Source organism: Arvicanthis niloticus, chromosome 2 (genome assembly GCF_011762505.2).
Source record: "Arvicanthis niloticus isolate mArvNil1 chromosome 2, mArvNil1.pat.X, whole genome shotgun sequence".
Classification (NCBI taxonomy): domain Eukaryota; kingdom Metazoa; phylum Chordata; class Mammalia; order Rodentia; family Muridae; genus Arvicanthis; species Arvicanthis niloticus.
The window spans coordinates 77,039,579-77,065,335 of NC_047659.1; the positions used below are offsets into that span (position 1 = coordinate 77,039,579).

General features: G+C 37.1%; 1 protein-coding gene across 1 annotated transcript in view; it reads left to right on the forward strand.

Moving 5' to 3' along the window:
• Positions 1–25,757, forward strand: part of Cstf3 (cleavage stimulation factor subunit 3) — a 77,446-nt gene that overhangs the window by 3,498 nt on the left and 48,191 nt on the right. The window contains exons 2-3 of the mRNA XM_034495041.1: positions 14,953–15,054; positions 15,176–15,271. Of these exons, the coding sequence (XP_034350932.1) occupies positions 14,953–15,054; positions 15,176–15,271 (198 nt within the window). The remainder of the gene's footprint in view (positions 1–14,952; positions 15,055–15,175; positions 15,272–25,757) is intronic.

The following is a 25,757-nucleotide window of genomic DNA, read 5'->3' on the forward strand; positions in this document are numbered from 1 at the left end:
TTGCTGGCCCAAAAGTTCAGCTATGTGTGGTAGCATATTCCTGTATTCCCAGGACTCAGGTTGAGACAGAGAGGCTCCTGCTGGATACAGATAGTTATAAGTCAGTGTAGATGCTGGGAACCAAACTCGACCCTCTGGAAAGGCAGTTTTCACTCTTAACTGATGAGCCCTCTCTCCAACCCCATTTAAAAAATGGCATTCTGTCTACAAATCAAACAAAAACAAGGTAGCACTTTTTACTGATTATTCCACTACCAATGATAGATAATGTTTACTTGGTTGGTGTTGATGATTGCTAGATGTCTTCACTGGACTGTTTGCCCCTATTAGTAATCTGTGTTGATACTGTCCTCAATAACATCAATCAACAAATTTGGAGTAGTTGGTTATTAATTGTAGGTAACAAATAGTTGGCTTATTTATTTATTGAAACAGTGTCACTATATAGCCCTGTCTGTAAGAAACCTTTATGAAAACCAAGCTTTCTGAAACTTGCTACCATCCCCCTACCTCTGCCTCCTGGATGCTAGGTTTACCGGGGGATGTGCTACCTGGCTTTTTTTTTTTTTTTTTTTTTTTTTTTTTAATGTGTTTTTGAGTGTTTTGCATGTTTGTATATGTACTGTGTGTACTCAAGGGCTTTAGAAGGGGCTTGTGATCACCTAGAAATGGAGTTACAATTGCGAGCTACCATCTGGGTGTTGGGAACTGAACCTTGGTATTTTGCAAGAGCTCTTAACCACTGAATCATACTCCAGCCTCTCAGTCCCTCTGCAGATTTTACATGAAAAAGAGTGTAAAGTGTAGTGTATTATCATAGAGCTCTTCCTCTGCCCTCATTGCATTGAAGTAAATCTCAGTTGCTGTGTTATTTGACTTTAGCTAAAGTAATAATTACATGATATTTTAAAAGTGTAATGGGTTTTAAAATGTGAATTGGCTGTACAGTTCTTGGTGTTTAAATCAATGGCCAGTGGAAATCTGGAGAAATTAATTACTAAAATGACCTCGTATGACTGGAAGGATGGCTCACTGGATAAGAGGCCTCTCTATAGTTTAGAGAACTGGAGTTCAGTTCTTAGTGCTCATATAAGGCGGCTCACAAGTACCTGTAACTTCAGCCCCAGGGGATCTAGTGTTCTCTTGGTCTCCTTGGGCACCTGTACACATCTCATGCACATAAATGAAAACAATGAAAAAAAAAGTGACCCTTAATTATGGGTGAGAAAACTTAAATAGAACTGAAGACTACTAAGAAACAAGCATGGTGGTACACACCAGTGATCCAGCATTTTAGGAGACTGAAGAAGGAGGATCTTGGGGTAGAGGCTAGTCTGAACTATACAGCAAGTCTTTCAGAGAAAAAGAGAGAGAGAGAGAGAGAGAGAGAGAGAGAGAGAGAGAGAGAGAGAGAGAGAGAGAGAGAGAGAATCATGTTGTGACTGTTCTGGATTTTTGTTTGGTTGTTGTTGTTGTTTGTGCTGTATAGAGCGAGCTGATTTGGAACTTGTGGTGGGACTCTTGCCTCTGCCAGTCTTTTTCAACCAGTGTTTTTTCTGTTAGTGAAAAAATAGCTTGCAGAGGCTAGAGAAAACAGGAAAAATATATGTAATGTGGTACACTTCTTAATGAGAAGAAAGTTGAAGAATCTTTGCAGTATTATCTGAAACCTAGTTTATTTTGTTAGTACTTAGAATCTGTTAAAAAGTAACAGTATTACCAAATAGTGTAAAAGTCAGGGTGGATGTGAGGAGAGAAGATTGGGAAGAAAGCAGGATAATGAAATATGCTAGGCAATGTATTTTTTGGACCCAGTTATTTTTATATATTTAATAAAATTTCTCTGTTGTAATCTTTTCTGTGTTGCTCCTGTTTTAAATATTTGTTATAAGACAATTTTGAGTGGATAAATTGGTTTGATTTTAATATTTCTTAGGAAAACCAGACTTCTACTTTATTTGGCAATAATTGTTCCTAGGGGTACTAGATCTGTCTTTGTTCTGTTTTATTTGTCTGTTTGTTTTTGGGGGTTTTTGTTTGTTTGTTTGTTTGTTTCCTTTTTAGAGTTACAGCAAAAAAAGAACTTAGTAGAGATTGTATTTGCTGTTTCTGGATATAAAGGAATATATATATCTATCTCCCAGGTAGAATGGCAAAAATCAGTATTCAGGTTTTTTTTATGTTTTACTGTTGTTAAAAACCAGTTCATTGTTTTAAGCTTTTCTACTATATTCCATATCTTCATTTCTCCTTAAAACAGAACCCAGTTGTAAATTTGGGTCATTTTGTTTGGGCAATTGGCAGTTGTATGGGAAAAACTCTAAAAGGGGGCCAGTGAGGTTTTACTTTTTGTTTTATTTATTTAGTTATAGAGTGTTGTTATAGTCGAGGCTGGTCTGGAACTCTTGCACATTGAATACTGGGATTTCAAGTATATGCTACCTTACCCAGCTATTTAAGCTTTTTTTTCTTATGTGTGTTGATTTTTTTTTATTGGATATTATATTTACATTTCAGATTTTATCCCCTTACTCCATTCCCCCCACCACCCAGGAACCCCCTATTCCATCCCCCCTCCTCCTGCTTCTATGAGGATGTGCCCCCACCTACTCCCCTACTCCCATCTCCCCACCTTTGAATTCCCCCCCCACTCGGTGTTCAGCCTTCTTGGGACCAAGGATCTCCTCTCCCACCTATGCCCAACAAGGCCATCCTCCTCTACATATACAGATGGAGTCATGGGTCCCTCCCTATGTGCTCCCAGGCTGGTGGTTTAAACCCTGGGGAGCTGTGGTTGGTTGGTATTGTTGCATTCCTCCTGGGGCCACCTTTTCAGCTCCTTCAGTCTTCTCTCTAACTCCTCCATTGGGAACCCCTTGATCAGATCAATGGGTTAGCTGTGAGAATCTGCCTCTGAATATGTCAGACTCTGGCAGACCTCTAAGGAGACAGCTATATCAGGCTCTCTCAACTGAGGAAACTCGAATGGCCAAGAAGCACCTTAAGAAATGCTCAACATCCTTAGTCATCAGGGAAATGCAAATCAAAACAACCCTAAGATACCACCTCACACCAGTAAGAATGGCTAAGATCAAAAACTGAGGTGATATTAGATGCTGGTGAGGATGTGGAGAAAGAGGAACACTCCTCCATTGTTAGTGGGATTGCAAGCTGGTACAACCAATCTGGAAATCAGTCTGGTGGTTCCTCAGAAAATTGGACACAGCATTACCTGAGGACCCAGGTATACCACTCCTGGGCATATACCCAGAAGATGCTCTAACATATAACAAGGGCACATGCTCCACTAAGTTCATAGCAGCCTTATATATAGTAGCCAGAAGCTGGAAAGAACCCAGATGTCCTTCAACAGAGGAATGGATACAAAAAATGTGGTACATTTACACAATGGAATATTACTCAGCTATTAAAAATAATGAATTTGAGAAATTCTTAAGCTATTTTTAATTTGATTGATAATTCTGTAAATATTGAATAAAATTATGACAAAATGTATGTTCTTTATTTTTTTTAAAGATTTATTTATTTAGTTTTATGTGTTATGAGTGCACTGTAGCTGTCTTCAGACACACCAGAAGAGGGCATCGGGTCCCACTACAGATGGTTGTGAGCCACCATGTGGTTGCTGGGAATTGAACTCAGGACTTCTGGAAGAACAATCAATGTTCTTAACCGCTGAGCCATTTCTCCAGCCCTACTCTATTTTTCTAATGTTCCACTTAATCTAGTGAATCAATAGCTTGGCTACTTTTGTTTGAAAGAACCTTGATAGTCAAATTCCTAAAGGTTAAGTTTTTGCTTTTTTTGTTTGTGTGTGTTTTTCCTTCTTTTGTTGTTTCTTAACTGGGTCTTTGGCAGCTCTAGCTGGCCTTGAACTCCATCTTCCAAGTGCTAGGGATTATAAGCATGCTCTCAGCTCAAAGATTTACTTTTCCATGGGTAACCTTCTGTTTTAGTCTCCCAGATGCTAGATTACAGGTTTGTGCTAGCACCAAGCTAGACTGTTTCTTCTGTGTTTTGTTAGTATTGAGGATTGAACCTTGGGCATCGTGCTTTTTTGCTTCCCAGGGGATGAGATGAATATGATTAATATTTCAGCCAGCACCTTTTTTTTTTAAGTTCTTAAATTGAATAGAATTTTTGTTTTTGGAAAAATTGGAGGGATTATTGCTATGTAATACCGATATAGACTGGTTTTCTTGAACACAGTTCATTTATATTGGCAAAGGAACATAGATCCAAGCTAGCATCTAATTCTTCATGTGACACCTGTCCTGTAATATATTTTACTCATTGAATATGCTCAATTAAGTTTGTACTTTCTCTAAGAAAGTTATAGAATACTGCTCTGGCCTATTTTTATTTTTTTATCATTTATTTATTTTAGTTTTATGAGGCATGTTTTTTTTGTGTAGCCTTAGCTATATTGAAACTAGCTCTGTAGACCAGACTGTCCTCCAGCTCAAAAAAATCCATCTGCTTCTACCTTCCAAGTGCTTGGAATAAAGGCATGTGTCACCACTGCCTGGCTGTTTTTCTTTTGAGGCAGAGTCTCATTGTGTATTGATTGGCCTGAAATTCACTGTGTAGACTATGTTTTTGGAAGAAGGTTGCAGAGAGAAATGACTTCAAATATGTACTGTCTGCAGTTTTCTTAGTATTTTAGCAAAAATTCAGTTAGGATCATTTGGGTTTGGTACTACCTTGTATTTTCTAGATTCATGATATTTGGAAAAGTATTTAGAACCAATAGAGTAGATAATAGATAATATGTTTTATGATATTCCTGAGGTGATTTTTGTCATGTTGAACATTGTACAGTGAACATGCTTACACAAACTATCTGTTACATCCTGGGGTTTTGAGGTAGGGGTGTATTGTACATATATACATATAATAACCTATGAGCTCACTGGTATAAGTTAATGGCTAAATGGCAGAATCCTATTAGCCTGTTGCTCTAAAGGGCACAATTGAACAAAACAATACAAGATAAAGTGGGCAAGAGCAGATGATGCAGTGAGGAACACTGCTGTTAGAGTATGATAGAGGACTTCCCTGGAACACTTAGGCATTAAGTTTGGAATTCAGCTGGGGATCCAAAAATCCAGGGGAAAAAGAGAAAAGTAGAGAGAGAAAGGAAGCTGCTTCCTGGCCTAATGGGGCATACTGGTTGGTGTTTTCCATTGTGTTGGGTGTGGAACTCAGGGTTTCAGGCACACTAGTCATATGCATTCTGTCTTGTTGGTGAGACAGGGTCTTACTCTGTAACCTGGGTTTCATAGAATTCACTATATAGCTTAGGCTAGCCACAATCTCAGAGCAATTCTGCCTCACACAGTCTCCTAAGTATTGTTATAGGCATGAACCACTATGCCTGAATAATATTGTTGTATAGTAAACTTTTTTGACAGGGTCTGGCTATGTAGCTGAGGATGCTCGAAAACTCTTGCTGAGGTTGCCCAGAAACTCCTGATTGATTTTCTTGTCTCAGCTTTCTGAGTAAGACAGGGTCTAACTTTGTAGCCCCAGCAGACTGGAACTTACAGAGATGTGCCTCTCTAGTGCTGACATTAAAGGTATGCCGTATCATACCAGGTTCACACCTTACTGTTTTGTTCGTCTGAGACAGAGTCTCACTTTGTAGCTCTGGCTGGTGGCCTGGAACTCACTACAAGACCAAGACATTGTAATCTTCCTGTTTTTGCCTCCTGAGCACCCATGCTTGGCTACCCCTTACTTTTTAAGGATTTTTTGTTTGTTTTTGTTGTTGTTGTTTGATTGGCTGATTTTTGGTTTTTCAAGACAGTGTTTCTTGGTAGTCCTGGCTGTTCTTGAAATTGCCCTGTAGACCAAGCCAGCCTGGAACTCACAGATTAGCCTTTTTCTGCCTCCTGAATACAGGATTAAAGGTGTCTGCTACTACCACACTTTGAGTTGTTGTTGTTGTTGTTTTTTCTAAAAACAAATGAGTATGTGTTATTCTGTGCTATCTGGCAGCAACCCAGTTGTTACATATGTGTTAACATATAATAATATGTGCTAGACCTCTGTTCTAGCATCACTCTCAACACCAGCATTGAAACTGATGGTCAAGATGTCACTAAACTCAAATGTGGGATTTTTCAACATCATTATAGAGTCCTATTTGATATGTGGCATTGATTAAAATATTATACCATATTCTGTTTCTCATAGTTGAGTTTGGTAGTCATTTTTGCCAATTATTTATGTGCTTTATGAAAGTACACATGTCTGTGTGACAATTCAGATTGCTGTCTATAATTCTGTTGATAGACTTGAAATTTTTGACTTAAAACGTCTACTAAAAAAAGAAAACATGTACTTGAAGTGATTTTAAGTAAATAGAAGTTTGAAAAACCTCGGAATTTTAGGGAGGGGGATTATTGCCTTAATTTTATTCACCAGCTCACACTTTATGATAGTCTCAGCATATAGAACTGGCTAGCTTTGAATTCAGCTTCTGAAGTTATAAGATGAACCACCATGCCCAGCTATTAATTGCTTTTAAGTATATACTTGATAAAAAATGAGTAGTAAAATTGCAAAGTATTTGAATAGTATTTTACTGATTTTCCTCTAACTCTCCCTAAACTATAGTTAATACATTTAATAATGGAAAATACTTTATGAGAATTGAGGTTTATCTCTGTTTGTTCAGTAGGCCATGGAAAAGAGTTTATTATTCAAGCATAGGTTTAAATCCTCTTAACTCTCCATCCCCTTTTAAAAATTCTTTTCTTCTCTTTCTGTATATAGCTACATGTATCTATGTATCCCTCCCTGTCTGTGGTATCCTGGAACTTACAGATATCTACCTGCCTCTGCTTCCCAAGTACTGGGATTCAATAATGGCTTGTGCCACCACGCCTGAATCATTCATATTTTTTAAAGCTTTATTTTAAAATTATTTTTAATTATGTGTATGTTTATTGTGTTTGTGTATATGAGTACAAGTGCTTTCAGATGTTAGAGCCATCTGAGCTGGAGTTTCAGGTGCTTGTGAGCTGCCCAACATGGGTTCTGGGAATTGAACTTAGGATTTAGGGATGAACAGTAAGTGTTCTTAACCACTGAGACTCCTTACAGCTCCTTCCCCTCTCCCCATATTTTTGATATGTATGACTTAGATGAAGCCAATCTTTTATTTTTTAAAGATTTAATTTTTATGTATGTGAGTACACTATTACTGTCTTCAGACACACCGGAAGAGGGCATCAGATTCCGTTACAGATGGTTGTGAGCCACCATGTGGTTGCTGGGAATTGAACTCAGGACCTTTGGAAGAGCAGTCAGTGCTCTTAGCCGCTGAGCCTTCTCTCCAACCCTCATCTCTTTTTTAAATTGTGTGTACACATACAGCCCAGGCTGGCCTTTGAGTTTGCTGCAATTTACCTGTCTCAATCTCCCAAAGTGTTAGGATACAGGTGTGAGCCCCACATGCCTACCTAAACTAACTTCTATTTCAATTTCACTTTGACCTCCTATATAACAGCCCCTCCAGTTCACCCTGAATATCTGTTCTCCTATCTTTTTTACCTCCCTAGTACAAACAGAAAAACTGCATGTTTTCATCTGTTTTTGTTTTCATGATGCTGGGAATTAAACCCAGATCCTCATTCCTGGGTAGGCAAATGCTTTAGCACTGAGCAACCCTCAGCCTTTGTTATTCTTTTAAAAGTTATTACTTACTGGGTTTGGAGAGGTGGCTCAGCAGTTAAGAACGCTTGTTGCTGTTGCAGAGATTCAGTACCCTCAGCACCCATATATCAATTAACAGCCACCTGTAACTTCAGTTCCAGAGGAACCGATGCCCTCATCTTACCTTCATGGGCACTTCATGCACACTGTACACATACATACATACATACATACATACATACATACATATATACATACATACATGGAAAACATCTATACATAAATAAAAATAAAGACTTTTTAAAAAATACTTGTCTTGAGAGCTGAAGCTCAAACATGAGCTTTAAGCTTGCTAGACAAATGTTCTATCTTTTACTAAGTCACAATACCCATCTCCTTTTCCTTCTATTAAAAGAAATGTTTATTTTGTTTTATGTGTATAAGTGTTTTGTCTGCATGTATGTTGGTGCCATGTCTGTGCCTGGTGGCCTGAAGTGGGCATGGGGTCCTCTGGAACTGTAGTTAAGAGATGGTCGGGAGTCACCATCTGAGTGCTGGGAACTGAACCCAGGTTTTCTGGAATAGCAGCCAGGACTCTTAACTGAATCTTATCTCTCCAGCCCTTCAGTTAGATGCTTAAAAGATCACCCAAATAAACAACTGTTGGTTGGGGAATAGCTCAGTAGTAGAGTTCTTGCCTGACATGCACAATACCTAAGCTTGATTGCTCTGTGTACAAAACAACAACAGACATCTTTTTCTTGTAACGTACATTTTTATAAAATGCATAGTGATTTGGTGGGCGTACAGGGGGTTTCAAGACAGGGCTTTTTGATTAGCTCTGGCTATCCTGGAATTGACTCTGTAGACCAAGCTTCTGAGTTCAGTTCTTTGAATATTTTAAATTCATTTTTAATTTCTAATATAAGCATTGATAAAGCCTACATCTGTAAGAAATCTCTTTGGATATCTTGGCTAGACAGAGTGGGTACTCCTTGGGATGCAGAAGTGAGTGGGTCTTGAACTGAAGGCCAGCCTGGGCTGTACAGTAAAATCCTGTTTCAAAACAAAGAAAAAAAAAATGGCAATGTACCTTTTAAAAGTGTGGATTGTATGGTGTGTGATTCATGTCACAAAGTTATTACTAAAAATAATTATGTTATAATGAAACCCAGTAACTAATAAAACACATAATATATTTAGTATAACTTCCTTTCTTGTAGTCAGTTGTGATGTAAGTTGTTTATTTACAAAGAAAATTAAGTGATGGGTAGAGCCCTGGGAATTGGTTTAGCTTTTGTTGTAATCATTTAGTTTAGTGTTGCTACCCTTTTTGTTTCACACTAGTGTTGCCTGAAGGCAAAAGCAGGAACTTGGTAATTTTTTTGAGACATGGTTCCACTATAGAGTTCTGGCTGTTCCGGAATTCAGCTGTGTAAACAGGCTAGCCTCAAACTCAGAGATACACCTGTTTGCGCCTCTGAAGTGCTAGGATTAAAAGCCACCTGTACTTTTGTTGAGCTGTGTAGGTGTAGCCTTAGTCCCTATTGCGGATGGGCACTAGAAACTTTCCATGAGTTTTCTTTCTGTGTCCTATTTCTTTCCTTTAGCAACAGGGCCAGGAAATAAATAACCCAATTCTTTATGGAGACTCAAGTCTGTATTTTTAAAATTTTTTTTAGCATATATTAGTCATACTGGTTTCCATTTTGTGTTTTCATACATGTATATAATGTATTTTGATCATATTTACCCCTTTAGCCGCTTATGTCCCTCCTCCCTCTGATTCTCTTCTTGAGCATGTAATCCCTCTTCTGTACTTTATGTCTTCCCCTCTCCCCCTTTATGGGGCCTGGTGAGTTTCATTAGGGCTACTTAGGAGCATGGCATCTTACCAGTAGTTATACCACTAAAGAAAATATCTCTTCCTGTCCCAGCCACTACTAACTGCTCGTAGATGCCTAGTGAGCCCACACTCATTTACAGCCCTAATGCAGGTAATCACAGCTGCATTATGTTCTAGGATGCAGTGACCATGTCCTGCCAGGAAAGCAACTTTCTGTACCACATCCCTTTTCTCTGGTTTTCTGATCATATCCACTCCCTCTTCTGAAGTGAGCCTTGGGGAAGGTGATGGAGGTGTCCAGTTTAAAACTTGAGCATTCAGCAGTTACTTGTTCTCAACATTTTGATCAATCATGAGTCTGTGATAATAGCTACTGCTCATTGCAAACAGAAGCTTCTCTGACCAAACCTGGCAGCAGCACTAATATATGGGCACAACATAATTATTTAGATGGCAGTTTGACAAGTAGATTATGCCCATTTAGCAAAAAATAAATAAATAAAACAATTGTAGCTTCCTCATAAAGGCCTGTGACCTTCCCTGTCACATCTATGCCACCACATCTCTTTTTTGCATATCCTAGGAAACAGTTTTCCTTTGTTCCGAAGTAAGTGTGCCTGTGTTTAATGTAAAGTAGTGAGTGATGAGTAGCTAGCTATTCCTTTGAGGTGGGTGCTGGGATCTGAACTCCAGTCCTCATGAATGCAAAGCAGGACAAACTTTGAACCATTTCCTTAACCCTCCTTCTTTTAATCATGCTTTATTATTATTATTTTATTGTGTGTATGTGTGGTGCTCATGAATGATATGTATATGTCAGTGCATAAAAGTCAGAGGACAACTTTTCTGGGTTCCAGGTATTGAACATATCAAATTATCAAGTTTGCAATCTTGCCAGCCTCCTTAGTGCTTAGTTAGTTAATTTTAAGTGTTTTTTTGTTTGTTTTGTTTTTGTGGTTGTGTGATTATGGGTGTTTTGCCTGAGTGTATGTATCTCTGTACACTATGGGCATGCCTGGTGCCTGAGGAGACCAGAAGAAAGCATTGGATCTTCTGAAACTAGACTTAGAAATAGTTGTGAGGCTCAATCTGGATGCTGGGAATTGAACCTTTGTAAGAGTTGCAAGAGCTCCTAACCACCGAACCAACTTTTAGGCCGTTTTTTAACCCATGATTTGAGGCCATTTAGGAACTCTTCCCTCCCGCCTCCCCCTCCCGCCTCCTCCTTCCTCTCCCACCTCCTCCCCCCGCCCCCCAACACACTTCCAGTCTCTGTTTTTGTTTTCCATTCACCCCTAAGCACCTTACTTCTGGATGCCTGGGGCTTATAGATCTGTCAATCTCTGCCTTCCAAGTCCTGGGGATTAGAGGTGTGTGTCATCACACCTGCCTGTAATTACTTGTTTAAAGTTACCTCAAAACCACACTTCTTGGTTATTTAATTGCTTTTGTATATTTATGTGTTTCGTGGAGTGGTATGTTCCCAGGGAAGTCAAAAGAGACCGTCAGATCCCTTGGAGCTGGAGTTACAGGCATTTGGGAGGCATGTGATGTAGGTGCTAGGATTGGAAGGATTGGAATGTGGCTCCTCTGAAAGCAGCAGTTGCTCCTAACTGCTGAACCATCTCCAGCCTGCTTGGTTTTGTTTTGCCTCCTAGGTTCTGACATTGCAGATATGAGCCACCATGCACCTCTAAAAAACTTTTTTGATTGGTTTTTCAAGTAGTAAACCTTTTTAAAGAATTCTCTACTTTGTCAAGTGCAGGGACTCAGTCTTCAATAACATCTAGAACATACTTGGCACTGAGCAAGTGTTTCTCAGTTGGATAGTGAAAATTCAGAGTTCTAAAGGTATGGTGTTTTAATAAGTATATACATTATGTATATGTGCCCCTGCCAGCCTAAAGTCTTATTTTAGTCATTATTATGGAGATTGTAATATTGCTACTTATACTTACTGTTTTCAGTGTTAGTTATATAACATTTCATTTCTATCCCATTGAATAAATTATATTTCTTTGGGATATTTAAAAAGTTATTTGCCCTTTGTCCATCAGTGGTTCCAGGTGAACACAGGCTTTCTCTATTCTAGGCAGTCACTCTGCTACTGAACTGTTTACCTGGCTGCATTCTTTTTGAGTCAGTGGGCTTTCACATTATTGACTGAACTTTATGCTAGTAAGCTTAGTGGCTGCTACTATTTCATATGTGCCCCCACCCCCACCCCATACCCACCCTCTAGAAAACTCCATTTTAGAGACAGGGTCTAACTATGCATCCTTGACTGGCTTGGAATTCACTGTGTAGACCAGGCTGGTCTCAAAAACCTACAAAGATCCTCTTGCCTTTGCCTTTCAAGTTCTGAGGTTATGTACCACATGTCTGCCTGTGTCTTGTCTTTCTTATACTAAATTTAAACTTGATGTAGTTAACTTTATTTAAAAGCTTATGAAAAACTTAAGATGTATCTCAGAATATTGCATAGTTTTGTGTGTGTGTGTGTGTGTGTGTGTACCAAAGATGGACCCCAAAGTTTTGCAAATGCTAAACATAACATTTTTATCATAAGCAGTATTTTTAACCCTTGTTTTTATTTTGGGGGCTTTTTTTTTTTTTAAATGATGACTCTTTGTTTTATCTTTATTTTGGTGAACAAAAAAGTAGAAATTTGGCTTTATTTTGATAAAATTGATTTCAGTTATTTTTTTACATTTGCTGGAAATCACCATTCTGATATAAAATGCTATCTATTATTTGTGTTTTTCCATTTATTCCCATATTTTGGGGCCATATTGGTTCAATGATTAGTTTGTTACCATTACCAAATTTTAGATGTTTTAATATATAGGTGGAACTACTTTTCTTAAGTTTCTTATACTAGTCATAAGGCTCTTATATATTAGTAAAGGATAATTTTGATTTAGATTGCAGAAGTCTTAGAATATGTTCAAGCCAGTGTGGTGGCTCATACCGGTAATCCTGGTGCTTTGGAGGCTGAAACAGGAGGTTCACCAGCTTTCAATGCCAGTCTGATAACAGAGTGAGATCCTAACTCAAAAAACAAAATATATAAATAAAAATTATTTCTGCCGGGCGTGGTGGCGCACACCTTTAATCCCAGCACTTGGGAGGCAGAGACAGGCGGATTTCTGAGTTCGAGGCCAGCCTGGTCTACAGAGTGAGTTCCAGGACAGCCAGGACTACACAGAGAAACCCTGTCTCAAAAAACCAAAAAAAAAATAAATAGATAAATAAATAAAAATTATTTCTAAGTAAATTCATATCTTTCAGTAGTTAAGGCTAATCTATTTCTAAGAAAAGACTTTATTTCTCACAGGCAATTTTATTCTAAAAGGATGACTTTTAAAATTCTTCCTAGATTGTTGCTTGACTGAATTATTTCCTAATAATTCACTTATAAAAAGGAACATTATCAGGTATGGTGGCGTATGCCTTGTATCCCAGCACTTTAGTCCTGGCAGAGGCAGGTAGATCTCTTTGAGTTCAAGGCCAACCAGCCTGGTCTATATACTGATTTCCAGGACATCCAGAGCTTACGTTAGTAGTTGTAGATTTCTTTTGAGTATAATTTTTTATTTTAATATGTAGAATATTTGAAACAATTTGTGAAATAATATTTTTTATTCATGCTGTTTGGTACTAGGTGCTGCTTTTTTCTTTCATTTTTAGATATCTTTTTAGTGTGTGTGTTTTTCCTGCTTGTATGTATGTGCACCATGTATGTACCTGGAGTATGTAACTGTATGTAACTGGAGTTATAGACAATTGTGAACTGTCATGTGTGTGCTGAGGTCTGAACCCAGGTCCTTTGGAACACTAGTAAATGCTCTTAACTGTTTTTTTTGGTTTTTCGAGACAGGGTTTCTCTGTGTAGTCCTGGCTATCATGGAACTCACTCTGTAGACCAGGCTGGCCTGGAACTCAGAAATCTGCCTGCCTCTGCCTCCCAAGTGCTGGGATTAAAGGCGTGCGCCACCACCGCTCGGGTGCTCTTAACTGTTAAAGAAACACTCTAGCACCCCTCCCCTTGTCTTTTAAAAGGTGTGTGCACACATGTGTGCAATGCTAGGATTTGAACTTAGGGCCTCAAATGTTTGGCAAGTTCTCTAACAGAAAACTATACTCAAAGCACTAAGAAACATTTCTGCATTAAAACTAAAACCAGTTTATTAAACGACTGAGAAGAGTTGGGGATGCATGTAATTAAGTGGTAGAGCACTTGTCTATGTGTAAGGATCTGGTTATTAAAACACGGGGGGGTTGGGGTGAAGGAGTGTGAGGGTGTTTGGAGAATATAAGTTTTTAAAGATTTTCTTGGTATGTTTATGTGTATATCTGCATAGGTTTACATGTATCATGTATATTTAGGTGCTTAGAGAAGCCAGAGGGCTTCCTATCTCCTGAAACTGAAGTTATAAGTAGTTGTAAGTCATTCTTTGTGGGTTCTGGGAGCTGAGCTCAGAATATCCCTAAGAATAACAAACAATCTTAACTTGTGAACTATCTCTGTTTCTTGTTTTGTTTTTAAGAGTTTCACCATGTATCCCTAGCTAGGCTAGAACTCTTAACCCTCTACCTTCTTGTGCCTCCTATGTACTGGGATCAAAGGCATATATACTACTATGCCTGGCTTGGCTCTTATACCCACCATCTAAATGGGACCAACATGAGTATCTTGGTTTCTTTTTAGGACAGGCTGGATACCTATAATTCATGCTCTTCTATCCTCAGCCTCTCACATGCTAGAATTACAAATGTATGCAGCCATGCCTGATTTAATATATTTTAAGTTTTCTGTTCATTGCATTCATCTTTATATGTAGCACATCCCTCTCCACCCCCCAACTTTGAGACAAAGTGTCAGATAGCACAATTTGGCATAGAGCTCATGTAATCAAGGATAGCTTTCTACTGTTTTTCCTGTTTCCACTTCTTGAGTGCTAGAATTACTGGTGTGAACTACCACATCCAGTATGTGTGGTGCCTGAGACTTCATGCATGCTAGGCAGACACTAAAAGCTACATCTTAATCTCTTTTGTGTAGTATTCTTTATGCTGTATAAAAAAACTACAAATTGTATCCTTGAACAAAAATGATCACTCTTTTTATGCAGTCCTGGCTGTCCTTGAACTTGCTATGTAGATCAGGCTGACCTCCCTCAGAGATCCTCCTATCTTTTCTCTTCACTGCTGAGATTAAAGGCATGCCCCACCATGCCTACCTGTAACTTCTGATAAACTATACTGTTCACATAGTCTACATAATGCCTTCTTTTAAAAATGACATTCTAATACTTTGTACTAGCGTTGGATCTAGGAATAGATGTGTTTGTTCTTGACTTAACTGGACATGAGATTTTTAAATCAGTAACTTCAGTTTGTTATTCTTCTTCCCCCTTCAGGCAGCTGAATATGTCCCAGAGAAGGTGAAGAAAGCGGAAAAGAAATTAGAAGAAAATCCATATGACCTTGATGCTTGGAGCATTCTCATTCGAGAGGCACAGGTTTAGTGATATAGGATTACATTTCCTTCTCTATGGGTCCAATCACACTACTTGATTCTGCAGTAATAATATTTTTATACTCCTAACATTGTAAATGCTGTTTATTGATTTTCAATTTTAGAATCAACCTATAGACAAAGCACGGAAGACTTACGAACGCCTTGTTGCCCAGTTCCCCAGTTCTGGCAGATTCTGGAAACTGTACATTGAAGCAGAGGTTAATTTTTTATTTATTTTTTCTTATATAGCATCTGATGGCTATTACAGCTTACACTATAGTGATAGAAAAGAAGTTAGGAGTATAGTATAATCAGGACAAGGAGGATTTAAATGTCTCTGCCTTTATTTTGTAAAATAGGTATGAAGGAGTAATTAAAATGACTTTGAAATTTGGGTCTTTCACAAGCTGATGATTGTTGCATTTTGGAGTTGCAACAACATTAAAACAGTTTCAATGGTGTTGGAGTGCTTTAGCCTTTTATTTACTTGTCATGTGTCAATTTATTGCCTCCTGTGTCATTTATTTAGAACTCATTTGTCTTTTCCTATAACAAACTAATATGAAAATACAGAAATGTTGGCTTAGTTTAATAGAGTATTGTAAATGTCTGGTGAAATGAAACATTTTGGAGAATAATTATTTCACAATTTTATGAAAAATGCATGGTTTGTCAGTTTAAGGACTTCAATAATTTAAAGTTAATTTTGCCATATGATAAAGCTTACATTCTACAGGAATAAGCTAATATGACTCAAACTTCTTAACCATAATTTACCCCAATGATACTGATTTCTCTTTCTTTTTGTTTGTCTTAACTTGAAGTTGGGCATGTTTATGTTAATGAGTAATGTCCCATTCTTGATTATGATTAAAGAAAAAAACCCAAAACCTTATTTTTTAAAGACTGGAATTAACAGCCAAAGCTGTAATAAAGTGTCAATCGGCACTAAGTAATCACTCACAGACTATAAATTAATGGGATAGAAGGGAGAGGTAGAAATAGTTGGAATATCCACATTAAGCTGAAAATGATGACCATTTCTTTTTATTTATACTACTTTATGCAGTACTTTTAATATTTTGTAATATGAATTCTCAAGTACTCTGCAGCCCCAATTGCTGAAATGTGCTCTGTGGATCTCTTTTGAGCCTCTCTATCATCAGTGATACTGAATAGACTCTGTAGCACAATACCACCTTTGGTGCATCCTCAGAATAGTCCCTATAGCCACATATTTACACAGAAGCTCAGGTGTACTCAAACTGAAGCTGTACATAGTTTGGATTGTGTTATTTTGGAGGAACAGAAATAACTGGGCAGTAATAGGAACATTTGTGTGGGTGTGTGGGTGTGGGTGTGTGTTTTGCATATTTGTGTTTGTATGTGTGAATGAGACTGTAACTTACGAGGAGTCTGGTAGTTTGACACATAATCATATCTTTATGGTTTCATCACTTACCCTCTGGAACCATTTTGTTCCTCTGTATATTTAAATCATCAAAGTAGATGGGCTTGAAACTCAGTAGGCCTGTCTTGAATATGCTGAAGACATTGCTGCTTCCTATTACCTGATAATACCAAGAACCTGGATCACATGCACTCGTTTTACCTCCTAATCTGACTTTACAAACACATTAGTTTGTATTTAAACTCACAAGAATCAAGCATGATTATATCGAAAGATAATTATTTTTGGAAAACAAAGTAGGATCTTCTGAGTTATGAACTTCTCCAAAATTCAGATGCAAAGTTAAGCTGAAATTGCCAGTGAGGTTTTATGTCTGTACTTATAAACATAAAAAGGTTTTTTTCTCCCCTCCCCATTTCTTCCCTAAGTATAAAATACAAACTGTATTCTGAAAAAGAATTGCAGGAGAGTAGACATTATTCCAAGGGGCTGAAAGTTATTTAAATAACAGATTTGTTTCATAAAACAGTTCAGAGCTGCTAGGAGTTGGCTGGTTTGTTTTATGTTTGCAGCTATTTTACATTCAGACACACACACACATACACACAAATATATATGTATGTATGTATAAAATACAAGCACAGAAAAATGTGTATGTATAAAAAACTATTATTGAGAAAAAATGATACCAAATATATGTGTGTTTCCTTTTTTTATATTTCTGGTTTAGTAATTACAATGTTAAATTAAATGCTGGTTTCAGAAATACCTAAGCTGTCTTTCTCTTTCCTGGTTTACTCTTCTTATTTTCACATTTATCTTTTGACCCATACAAGAAGCTAAAATTTTCTTTCATCATGTCACTCAATGTGACCTTTATTTTTGTTGAAGACATAAACCTATTTACGGTGCTTATAATACTATACTATACTATACTGTTTTAAAACATCCTGTATTCACACTCAAGAAAATAAAGCTTTGTTAATACATTGTTGTAACTCGGTATTTCATGGTGGGGCAATTATGATGTTACATTTGTTTAATTCAGCTAAACTAATCTGTAGCTAAGTACATTAGTTTTTTTCCTACTAGAACAAACATCTTTAGTAAATATGCTTCTTTAGGAACAATGCTTCCCATGGAAATTTTTTGTAAATTCTGTTTCAATACAGAAAGAACAAAAGAAAACAGTTTAAAGAGTTATTTTAGTTTTGAAATATGAGTTAAAAAAGTTTTTCTCATGTCAGTGACAGCATTGTATATATTTATTGATGTAAAATACATGTTTTTACATCAGTGGGATCCTTAATTTGTTACTTAGGTGTTTGTTTTCCTGTTTTGCTACAGTTTAAAAATATTGGAGGTAAATTCTCCTAAGTGGGTAGACATTTAGAATCAAGTTGAGTATTTTTATAAAATTTGAAAATTAGACTAACATACTTACTGTGATATATAATATTTAGGATCATTTTTTCCTCAAAATGCATTGCTTTTCTTTTGCATTTTGTAACTTCTACCCCCAGAAGATTTTAGAAGAAAATCAGGAAATAACACGATAGTGCATTATTAGGAACGGTGTCTAAATATGACTGCCTAGTTTTTATATAAAAGAAACATTTAAGTGTATCTATAGCTTTATGGAGTTGCATGTAATGTCTTAAGTGAATTCTAGTCTTCTTTCAGCTTAAGGAATACAGCTTTTTCTTGTTCAATATTTTAGGGGTTTTTGTTTTTGTTTTTCGAGACAGGGTTTCTTTGTATAGCCCGGGGTGTCCTGGAACTCACTCTGTAGACCAGGCTGCCCTTGAACTCAGACATTCGCCTGCCTCTGCCTCCCAATTGCTGGGATTAAAGGCATGCGCCACCATGGCCCGGCTATTTTAGGGTCTTTTAGCCAGAATTGAGTCTCTTTTAAATTATAAATTCCGGTGCTCTTTACAGAGCCACCTTTTTTGAGAATTTAAGTTATGGAATTGAGGAATACATTACGTAATACTGCTATATTCCCTTAAATTTCTCTCCCTCTTTGTGGTTTCTGTAGCTTTTCACATAATTAGGTGATCACTGTGACAACATGTAAGGTACAATATTGTTTCAAGTAATTTGAATTGAGCCACATTCATAAGACTTTGTGAACGGAAGGATGTTCTCATTGGTAGCTGAAGGAGAAAGAAGTTATGCTGCCCGTCATAGCAATGATACACCTTGCTGTCTGTGAAAGCTGTGATTTAATAAAACATGTAGAGAGTTGATGGCTTTTCATTTAAAATTTAAATGTGAGTTCTTTGATCTATACTTGTTTTTTCTTTCCTTATAAATAGTAGGTTTTAAAGTACAATTTTTACTTTTCTCAAAATAACCTTACTTGGAAAATGGAAATGAACTCAGGATGGAACATGAGTGACTTAAATTGAAATAAACTTCTCCATTCTTGATTCTGTTTTAATGCCTTTATAGCACTTTAAATTACTGTATTACAATGTTTTGTATCTACTCAGCTTTATAGCCCTATATTTACAAATCTGTACTCTTTAGATCTACTTTTCCTGTTTGTAATAAATGTTGGTCCATGTCTGTGTGATTATTCAGATTTTACTCTAAAACTCTTCTTATTCTATTGTTTCACAAATGCATAAATAGAGAAAAATAATAGAAATTACATGCAACCATAACAACAGATATCTGAAAGTGCTTTGGTTATTATAGTACTGTTACAAATGAAAGAAGTATTTGCATACTTACTGTTACAAATAGTAAATTATTTTTGTTTTATTGTATCTTTTTCCTTTTTCCCACCCACTGGTGTAGCACTGATATTTAAGTGTTGTCACTACTATTAGCAGTGTATAGTTTTTTCTCCTGTGAGCCAAGGCTTTTCATACTAAAACTTTGCAAAAGATAATAGTTGTTTAGATAGTAGTTTCTTTAAATAAAACCTATAATTTATACCATCTAGGAAAGATTCTTGTCTCTGACATTTAGCCATTTCTTGTTTTTAGGTAAAGTACTCTGTTAATTAACTAAAGTTCTTTAAAATTTTCAACTTTAATTTTATATTATCTGTGTGTATGCATGCTCACACCTGTGCCATCACTTGCTTGTGAGGGTCATTAGACAATTCTCTTTCTACCATGTAGGGACTAGGTAGGAATCAGGCTCGAATTGTCAAACTTTGTGGCAGGGCAAGCAAGTTTACCCCCCTGAGCCATCTCATCAGTCCTGTATTTTTCAACTTATAAAGCAGAATTAAAGTGCTGGGTTGTAGTTTACACCTGTATTCACAGCACTTAAGAGTCTGAAGTAGGTAGATTGTTACAAGTTCTAGACCAGACTGTGCTGCTAGTAATTTTCATCCTAGTCTGGGCTGCAATAAGAAAGATCTGTGTCAAATACTCAAAAATAATCTGAAAATGAAGGAAAGGACTAAGTAAATTTATGATATATGTACAAATCTAAAGCTAACTGAACCAGAACTCACAGATCATTTAGTTTGAAGTTTTCCTGAAGATATTAGTGTTTTAGCCTAAATTTACACCTTTGTAGAATAACATAACACTTAACTTTTTAAAACTCAGTGAGAATGTAGACATAGGCCTTTGAGATCAAGTGTGACTGTGGTAGAGGAGTTTAGTTTCCAGTACTGGCATCAGGAAATTCACAACTGCCTATAACTCCAGCCCCAGAAAATCCAGTGATCTCTGTTGAATTCCAGTGTCAACTGCACTCATTTGTACATGATCCCCAAACAGAATACATACACATAATGAAAATAAAATCAATCTTGTTTTTAAAATATTTAGGTTTTATGTGTTAAGAATGTTTTACATGTTTGTGTATGTATGTATGTATGTATGTATGTATGTATGTATGTATGTTGTGCATCATGTGTATGCCTAGTGAGTGTCCATAGGCCAGAACAAGCCATCATATTCTCTAGAGATGGGGTTGCAAATTTTTGTGAGCCACTCTGTGGCTTCTGGGAACAAGACTCATATTTTCTTGTTGCTCTTAACCTTTGAATCATCTCGTGTGTGTGTGTGTGTGTGTGTGTGTGTGTGTGTGTGTGTGTAGTGTGTGTAGTGTGTGTAGTGTGTAGTACGTGTGTGTAGTGTGTGTGTATAGTGTGTTTTATGGAGGATAATTTGGTATATGGGTTCCTCTCATCCCAAGAAGTGAGATATACCCCAATATGCTGTCTATGAGTAAATAAAATTGCTCAAATGTTCAACGATACTGTCTATTCAACTTCCATATTTGGAAGTAGAAATAATTTCAGCACACAAAAGACTTTTCAAGTTCAACTATGAACATGTAGCAGTTGACTTTATTAGAAAGTAAAAGGGCCTTGGAGTCCCTCGATTCCTTTTCTTTTTCCCCTCTTAAAGACATGATGCCTCAGACTGCTTTGCAGCTCTTAATTATCCTGCCTCAGACTCTTGCATGCTGGGATTACAGGCATGTGATGTGCCACATGGTGATGTTTTGAATGAACTTTGAGCTGGCAGGATGTAGGCACTCACCCATAAGCTTGACTGCTTGAGTTCAATCCTAAGGTCCTCCCATTACAGTCATAAGTCTACTACACTGGGGTGAATTAGCTTGCTTTTAAATTATTGTATATGTGGAGTACCACAGCATTCAGAGGTCAGAAAATTTGGGAGTTGGTTCTCTCCCTCCACTGACTGTTTCAGGGATTGAACTCAGGTTGCCATGCTTGTATGGCAAGTAATTTTATGCTCTATTGTCATTGTCTCTGTGGTCCTGTTCTATTTTGAGACTGTCACTCTGAAACCCAGGCTGGTCTCAAACTCTCTGCAGTCCTCCCTCAGCCTCCCAAATGCTGACATTATAGATGCTACTATGCCTCAGTAAAAAGCTGCACTCTTAAGTGGTTGTGGCCAACAATGAATTAGCTTATTATTGAACTGTTTTTCTCTTAGGGAATTCCTAGCGGGAAGCAAGTAGTTGGCTAGTGTAATAGGTTAAAGACTGTGAATGCTCCTCCTAATGCACAGCCATTTGCAAAGATAGTGAATGTGTGCCTTGACTACATCTTGTTGAACAAAACCACCTGCTTTTCTTAGGCCCAGGAAAGCTTAATATGGGTAAGTTGCCATTTTGTATGCCTTTGACTTCCAAAGGAAGATTTCCTGTTTGGAGATGTTGATCAGTAGTTCTTAAGACATTTGTGACAAATGCAAAGATTGAAATGTAGTTTTGAAATAATGTGTTGTAATGCTAAAAGTTAACAAAGTCCTAAAGTTATGGTTGCTTTTAATCATAAATCTAAATATTACTACCTAAAGTATTATTTCCTAAAGTTGTAGACATTGTAGATAGGAAATCATACCTTTTTCATATAACCTATGACATTGTTTTTCTTTACCTTAAAATTCACATGTGGGAGATGACTTTTTTTAAATGATGGTAATTTCTGAATCCTTTTATTGTGGATTTGAAGAAATAGTGTTGACTATTCAATGATAATGGTCTTGTATTGTTGTATTGTTATTACTCCACACCTTAAATGCTGGAGCATTGCCATATTTAAAGCAAAGGAGGATATTGTTTCAAGGATAAATTGTAGATCAAGAAGATAAATTAGGTCCCTCACACATAAGTGCATCAAGTTATTACCCTTTGGAGCTATAGGCTTGAGTTTATGTAACCAGTATTGTAATTTGATGTTCTGACAATGAACTCATGGTAAATAAATGTTTGTAGCTGCCACTTTGGAGAGCTGAGGTCTTAGAGGGCAACAGTCAACTTTTATTACTGGCTTAACATTTTCTGTCCTTGTAAGAATGGTGATTTTACTCTTTCTTACATAGACAAGAAGTGTTCTGAAGTGTCTATCAGGTGTTTGGGGATGTTGTAGCTATTTATTAGATCTACTGTCAGGGGTAGGAATACATTCAGTTATTTTTCACCATTACCACCCTACTTTTTAGACAGCTGTACACTATAGATCTAGGCAAGCATGAAACTGTTCTTGCCTGCCTCCATAGGTATGTGCCTATAGAGGCTTTTTATTTAATAAATTTATTGTTCATTTTTAAAAATTGTGTCTATATGTTTGTGTGTGGTTTTGTACACGAGTGCAGTAACTGGTAGAAGCCAGGTGAGGATATTGGATCCCTTAACTGTACAGAGAGTTGTGGACTGAGAAAGGAACTCTGCAAGAGCAGTGAGTGTTCTTAACCACTGAGCCCTTGCTCCAGCCCTTGTTCCTTTTTTTTTTTTTTTTTTTTTTTTTTTTTTTTTTAATAAAACTTTCCAGCAATGGTGCTGTCTACCAGAATTCCAGCACATAGGATGGAGAGACAGGAAAATGAGTCAGGAAAAGGCCAAACTCTGCTGTATGTTGTATGTATGGGACAGGAAAAGGCCAAACTCTGCTGTGTGTTGTATTAGTCCTGTCTACCCCCATACCTCCAAATAGCCAAGTAGAGGGCTCAGCCAGGCTAAGGCACTTGGCCACCTGAAGATCTGAGTTTAGTACCCAGGGCTCACAAGCTGGAATAAGAAAACTAATGCCCCATGTGTTCTGTGGTACATGTTTCCGCTCCACAATAAATTAATATTCAAAAATTTTAAAAAAGTCAGCATAACATTTATATCAAACTCTTTAGAATCTGACAAGCTTCAAGGAAGTGTGTTTTATTAGAGAAGCACTTAAACTGTAGAAAATTAGTGACATCATTTTATAGTAGCTAAAGTTTTTAAAGTTTAAATAATTACTAAATCATAACTTACGTTTCTTACAAAACATTCCTTTCTTTTGTGCACCAGTTTCATTGGTTATCAGTTTTGGTTTTACATTGCAATTAAAGTTTGGAAGAACTGGGGATGGCTCAGCAATTAATACTAGTTGCTCTTCTAGGGGATTGGGGGTTCAATTCCCAGCACCCATATGACTTCACAACTGTTTTAAGTGCAGTTTCAGGCGATCTGCCTTAGAAGGTCCCAGGGTTACAGGTGATGCACAGATAAGCACGCCAGCAAAACACCCATACAGATGAAAAATGTTTAATCTGCTTTTGTGTCATAAACTGATTATTAATGTTTGCACTTAAGGGGGGGGGGGCACTAATTTCTCTAGATTGCTTTTCAAGTTGGTGAGTCTCCTGCCTCAGCTGTCCCAAGTACTAGGGTTATAAGTTTAGATCACCAAGCCTCTAAAATGGAAGCTATGTTTATAGTGTATTTTAAATTTATTTTGAAATTATTTAATTTTAAATTGGATGAACATCTCAAACACTCCCAACAGATTCTTTGCATTGATTGTCCAGTTTTTAGCATTTCCCTTGTAGTCAATTGTAGGATATTTAATTACATTGTGAGCCCTGAGATAGTGAACTGGAAAAAATCTGTTTCTTGTGGTGTACCTCAGACCTAACACACACCATTAACCCAATAACTAAATTCAACAATAGGTCAAAAGGCCAAGCAAACAACCAGTTGACAGTGAAACTTAAGAAAACCCAAGAAAGAAAGGAAGAGGGTTCTTGAGTTGAAGGGTACTTAAGACATGTGGAGAAGGAATTATTTTTCTTTTGGGATGTTGGAGTAGTAGTAGGCAGTTTTACTATGAGAGTTTTACAGACATAGATTGAACAAGCTAGATGCAGGTGAAGATAAAATTAGCCAGAAAATGAGAAGAAGCAGAAGATAAGAACATATTGCCAAAGTTAGTTTGAGGCCAAGCAGAGCAATTCAGAAGAAGCTGAGAGAAGTTAACATTCAGCTTGGAGAGGAATTTGAGCTAGAACAGCTGAGCTAAAACAGCCAGTTAAGAGTTGAGAAAGGATAAACAAGAGTGAGCTTATTTAAACAGTCCCAGAGGCTGAAAACATCCTAGGCCTAGATAAGATTGTAAGGCTAGAAGCTTCCAGGAGTTAGCAAACGGAGGCAGTAAGCATTGGAGACAACAGTTACTACAGGGGAATAAAAGTTACTGTAATAGTCACCCCTTGATACCCATGGAGGTACTAGATTCCAAGTCCACAATTGTTCAAGTCTGTAATTTAAATATATTTCATTAAATATATTCCAGTTTCTCTATATGTTTTATTTCTTCTCTGAATTGCTTATTGCCGTGGAAATACATATTCTTGTTAAGGGGTGATACAGAAAAAGAAATACTCAGTACTAGTGAAAAATTTTTGTTGCATATTTTCAGTCCATGGGTACAGGTACATTTAGAGGATCATGTAATCTCAGATACTTGGGAGGCTGAGGCAGGAGGATAAGGTTTGTCTGGTCTACAGAGTGAGTATAAGGCCAGTCTGGGCAATTTAGACTTTGTCTTAAAAAGAATGAAGTGAACGGGGGAATGTAGCTCAGTGGGATTTTCCTTCTGTAGCCTTGGATTAAATTCTAAGTACCCAAAATGAACTATTCTAAGCCAGCATAGTGGGCCATGCCCTAGTCCCAGCACTCGGGAGGCAGAGGCAGGTGGATCACTGATTTTTGAGGCCAACCAAGAAATCCTATTTCAAAAATGAAAATTGTGTAACACTTAATAAGTATCTTCCTGTTTGTTATGTGTTATCCTGGTTAATCGTAATTTACTGTTTTGATAGATGGGTAGACAGTTATTTGAGATACTTAGTTTAAGCAAAGCTGGGGATTTAAATCTAATAATTCTAATTCCTTAATCTGGGCTCTTAATCATTGTCTACTGAGAAACTGAGAGTAAGTATGAACATAGGTATGTTGCAGGTTAATTAATTAGTCACGGGCTGGAGGGGTGCAATTAAGAGCACTATCTACTCTGCAATTCCAGAGGTCCTGAGTTCAGTCCCCAGCAACCACATGGTGGCTTTACAACCGTCTATAATGGGATCTGATGTCCTCTTCCGGCATACAGGTGTTTGTGCAGACAGTACACAAATAATATAAATAGGCAAAATCTTTTTAAATAAGTAATTAATTATATTAAATAAGTAATCCATTTTTTTCTTGCTAGATTTTCTTTTATTACCTGTGTTCATGTAAGACTTTGAGAATTTTAGGTGCACTTAAAAAGTAGTTAACCACAAAATTGCTCTAAAAGAATTTTCAGCAAATCTTTTAGAAACTATCCGAATACAGTAATTTACATGCAGCCTCAAATTCTGCTTTATTTTAAAACATTTTATTATTAATAGCCTCAGCTTCCCAAATGCTAGTATTACAGATGTGAGTCACTATATCCAACCTGCTTTATATAATTTCTTATCTCAGAATTTCTTTATACTATTATGTATACTTTTTTTTTCCAGCATCTTTATTGTAAATACTTGATTTGA